A 4,114-nucleotide genomic window follows, 5' to 3' on the forward strand; every position below is an offset into this window, starting at 1 on the left:
AGCCACAATTCATTGGCACTTTGCTGGTTTTCTGGGCCATGGGAATCCCCACCCCCCCCCCCCCCCCCCCCCCCCCCCCCCCCCCCCTCCCCCGACTTGAGGCCACTCTCAGATCGGGGAGCCACTTTGGACAGCGCCCCCGATTTCCCCACCGGCTGGCTGTGGGAGTGCCAGTGTACCTTTTTATTTCTTTCCCCCACCCAACTTTCCTGAGGCCCCTGGTTACAGAAGCAGGGAAGAAGTGAGGATTTCAAAATGAGGATGAGAATTTTAAATTTGAGGTGTTGGCCAGGCAAATGGATGTATAGGACTTGGTGCAAGTGATCATGGGGGCTGGGATTCTCTGGCTGTTCAATTGGTGACGGGATTCTCTGGTCCTGTCGGCAGCGCAGCCCCGCCTGCAAGTTTCCCAACGGTGGGGGCTGGCTTCAATTCGAATGCCCATTGACAGCGGCTGGGAGGTCAGAGGATTCCACCCAAGGAGTTTTGAGGAGTTCATCCTTGTAAGGTGTGAGGTTGGCCAAGAGATGATTGGGATAGTTAGAACATAGAACAGTACAGCACAGAACAGGCCCTTCGGCCCTCAATGTTGTGCCGAGCAATGATCACCCTACTCAAACCCACGTATCCACCCTATACCCTATACCCGTAACCCAACAACCCCCCCCCTTAACCTTACTTTTTACACTACGGGCAATTTAGCATAGCCAATCCACCTAACCCGCACATCTTTGGACTGTGGGAGGAAACCGGAGCACCCGGAGGAAACCCACACACACACGGGGAGGACGTGCGGACTCCGCACAGACAGTGACCCAGCCGGGAATCGAACCTGGGACCCTGGAGCTGTGAAGCATTTATGCTAACCACCATGCTACCGTGCTGCCATGTTAAATGTTTCGGATATTTTTTTCATATCCTAAGTTAATATTACAAACTGGCTTGAGATTTCTTTTCCCCACCCTAGTGTGTCTTGCCTCTCATGGTCTCCACCAACTTGACGCATGATATGGAAACCAATTTCTTTGTGAGGACTGCAGATGACTATGCCCAGGAAGCTCTGAACACAGTTGGCATTAGAGAGCGGACAAATGGATGCTGGTCCCATGCCATGCAGGCAAGTGCTTAATTTATTGGTGCGCTGTCCCTCGGTCATTTTGTGTGAGGTACTCTTGACAGACCTGATATCCTGTGAAACTACAAGCAGCAAAGATGGGAGTGGTCGGGATAGGCGGTGAGAAAATGAGGGGGGTGGCTGGGTGGAATGAGCATGTCACAAGCCCAACACGCTAGCACCAATTTCCCCCAAGAAGGGAAGGGTGGTCTGGTAGGATGTAGCACCTCGCTATCTGTCCTCTTCCTCACACTGCAGGAAGTGGAAAGTAGACACTGTGCAACTTCCTAATCTCTGCCTGGGAATTAATTGGGGAGCTGAAATTAACCTTGTTGCTGATCAGGTGGCTGACATATCTGCTATTCGACACTCCTGTTGATGGTAAAAATGTGTGCATCAGGCCTGGCTGTATTAACATCCATCCCTCTCCCCACACTGCAGTGTGGCACAGTGGTTAGCACAACTGCCTCGTAGTTGGAGTTTGTACCTTTTCCCAATATGTGCGTGGGTTTCCTCCGGATGCTCCGATTTCCTCCCTCCCACAGTCCAAAAGATGTGCAGGTTAGGTGAATTGGCCATGCTACTGTGCCCAGTGAATCTCAATAGTTCAATATCTGATTACTCTGAGGGCTCTATGCTCCAGAACGTTTTAACATGAGGTGACCTGCAGTTTCCCCCAAGAAGGGAAGTGAGTGTTGTATAATGTTGTCCATTGATAAAGTAGGGGTGATAGCTGTGTTGGGACCAGACGCTAATTTATCCTGATCTTATTTTGACTGTTTGTCCAGCACTTCTTTCTCGAAAGGCTGTTTCCAGAATGGCTCCGACTGACCCAGTTCAGCATTAATAAGATGAAGAAATATTCTGAGCGGAGACTGCCGTTGGTGGAGAAATGGAGGAGGAAGTACAAGACAATGTAGCCTCAATGTGATTGGAGGGGCTTGGGTGGGGTGGGGGTGCAGGGATAGACCATTTTCATACTCTGTCGTCATTATTTTCTGGTGTTCTCTCGTCGTCATTATTTTCTGGTTCTCTGTCACTATCTGGTATTTGTGGTTTAATTCAATGGCGTGTTCCATGTAACTGAATTTGTCGGGCCAGCTGAAGTGGTTTTTTAACCTCTTTGTTCAGGTGAACAAGGCAGAACTTTTAAGACCTTGAATTAAGATTTTCGAAAGATGTTCGAACCTTCTTTTAGAATTGGACCAACCAATTCCAAGAACTGGAGCAGGAACTAAACTGTTTGTTTATTTTAATGTATTGTTTTAATATCAAAAATACAATTGGCCATATCGGGATTCCTGGTTTAACCATATGTAACTAGAGGCAAATGCATTGGATAACACTTCTAAATGCAAATTGACTTGACACCTTGTTAACACCTCCTGTGGCACTTTGCATGAACACTGGGAGAGTGCCATTAAACGGGGTGTTGAGGTTGCAATGCAATTCTAGTTAAGGCATTGGTTTTATAATGAGCTGTAACACTTAAATAGTGTCAGCAGACTTTACCAGGTATGTCTCCTCCTTCACTATCCTGGTGAGAACTCCCAAGGCCAGCATGTACTTCCTGAAGTGTGGTGCTCAATACAATTATTCCAGAGGAGGTCTGATAGGCTCTGTATGACTGAAATAGGAGGGTTTTTGCAAAGAGGTTCAAAAGGGGGCTGCTTTCTCGACCCGGTTACACAATTGTTGGCATTTGGCCCAACCCTAAAATTGTTGGTGCATCTGTTAGCAAAGTCAAGTATATTTTCTACACTTTACTAAAACCCAAATGCCTGCTCGCGTTGGGAGTACAGGTAGCAGAAGGCAAGTTTCCAAGGACTAAAGCTGAGAGCATGGTCAGAATCTGTGATAGATCCTCCTAAAATCGGTGATGGTGAATATCCACCAGTGCCAGTGTGATTCCCAGCCTGATATCCAGGATCTCCTGTTCAATCTGTGAACTCTCCAGCAAAAATGGGCCTCGCTCGCTCAAAGAACTCTGCAAAATGTTAAGCCATGTTTTGGTGGTATTGTTCTCCTAAAAGGTTGAAAATAAACTTGCAAGTGTTTCATTCCGTCTACAACCCATTTCTGGCACAGACATTGGACTAGCCCCTGTTTATATTATTATAAAGGTACGTCTCCTCCTTCACTACCCTGGTGAGAACTCCTCCAAGGCCAGCATGTACTTCCTGAAGTGTGGTGCCCAATAACTCGATACAATGATTCCACAGAAGGCCTGATAGGCTCGGTATGACTGAAATATGAGGGGCTGGTTTAGCACGGTAGGCTAAACAGTTGGCTTGTAATGCAGAACAAGGCCAGCAGCGTGGGTTCAATTCCTGTACTGGCCTCCAGGTGCCGGAATGTGGCGACGAGGGGCTTTTCACAGTAACTTTATTGAAGCCTACTTGTGGCAATAAGTTATTATTATCACTACTTCCTTTTGTATTCCAACCCACCTGGTATGTGGACCAACTTTCCATTTGCCCTTTTTGCTGCTTTTGAACTAGCTTTCAGTGACCTGTGCATGTCAATGAGCAGATCCTATTGCTGCTCTATATAGTTTCTCAAGTTTTGCCATTTTGAAAAAGAACTGGTTCTAATGCAATTCTTGGGACCAAAAGTGGATGACCTGACACTTCTGTTGCATTTGTTATTTCGTTGTTATTTCGATGCCAACTAGTGGGTCTGCCCCATCGCAATTGATGCTTTATAGCCAAGACCGCCATCTAATGGATGAAGGCTGTTATTTTTTTTTTAAATTGTTAAATTTAACATTTCAAATTCTGGTTGCAGACCACTTCTTTTTTTTCTTTCTTAATCCCTCTTCCCAGTAGGTTTTTTGCTTCCCATCCCACTCTTTGCACTAGTCTCCCTAAGCCTGCATGGGTTCCCCAAGCCTGGGTGCTTCCCTCGGCTCAGCCTTCTCTCTCCGTTACCTTCCAGTATCTTGCTTAGCACCCATACCTGTGTCTAGACAGCAAGTGTCAAGCAGGAATATAAATATTG

The 4,114-nt window shown here is 46.8% G+C and overlaps 1 protein-coding gene across 3 annotated transcripts in view; it reads left to right on the forward strand.

The window, feature by feature from the left end:
• Positions 1–3,174, forward strand: part of hsd20b2 (hydroxysteroid (20-beta) dehydrogenase 2) — a 39,923-nt gene extending 36,749 nt beyond the window's left edge. For 2 of the 3 annotated variants that reach the window (XM_038786794.1, XM_038786792.1), the window contains 2 exons: positions 968–1,117; positions 1,903–2,116. In XM_038786794.1, the coding sequence (XP_038642722.1) occupies positions 968–1,117; positions 1,903–2,034 (282 nt within the window). In that variant the 3' untranslated portion in view covers positions 2,035–2,116. Of the gene's footprint in view, positions 1–967; positions 1,118–1,902 lie in introns of all 3 variants that reach the window. The other variant, XM_038786793.1, reaches the window with a different exon arrangement.
• Positions 3,175–4,114: the final 940 nt, after the last annotated feature.

This window comes from Scyliorhinus canicula, chromosome 29 (assembly GCF_902713615.1).
Source record: "Scyliorhinus canicula chromosome 29, sScyCan1.1, whole genome shotgun sequence".
NCBI classification, from domain to species: domain Eukaryota; kingdom Metazoa; phylum Chordata; class Chondrichthyes; order Carcharhiniformes; family Scyliorhinidae; genus Scyliorhinus; species Scyliorhinus canicula.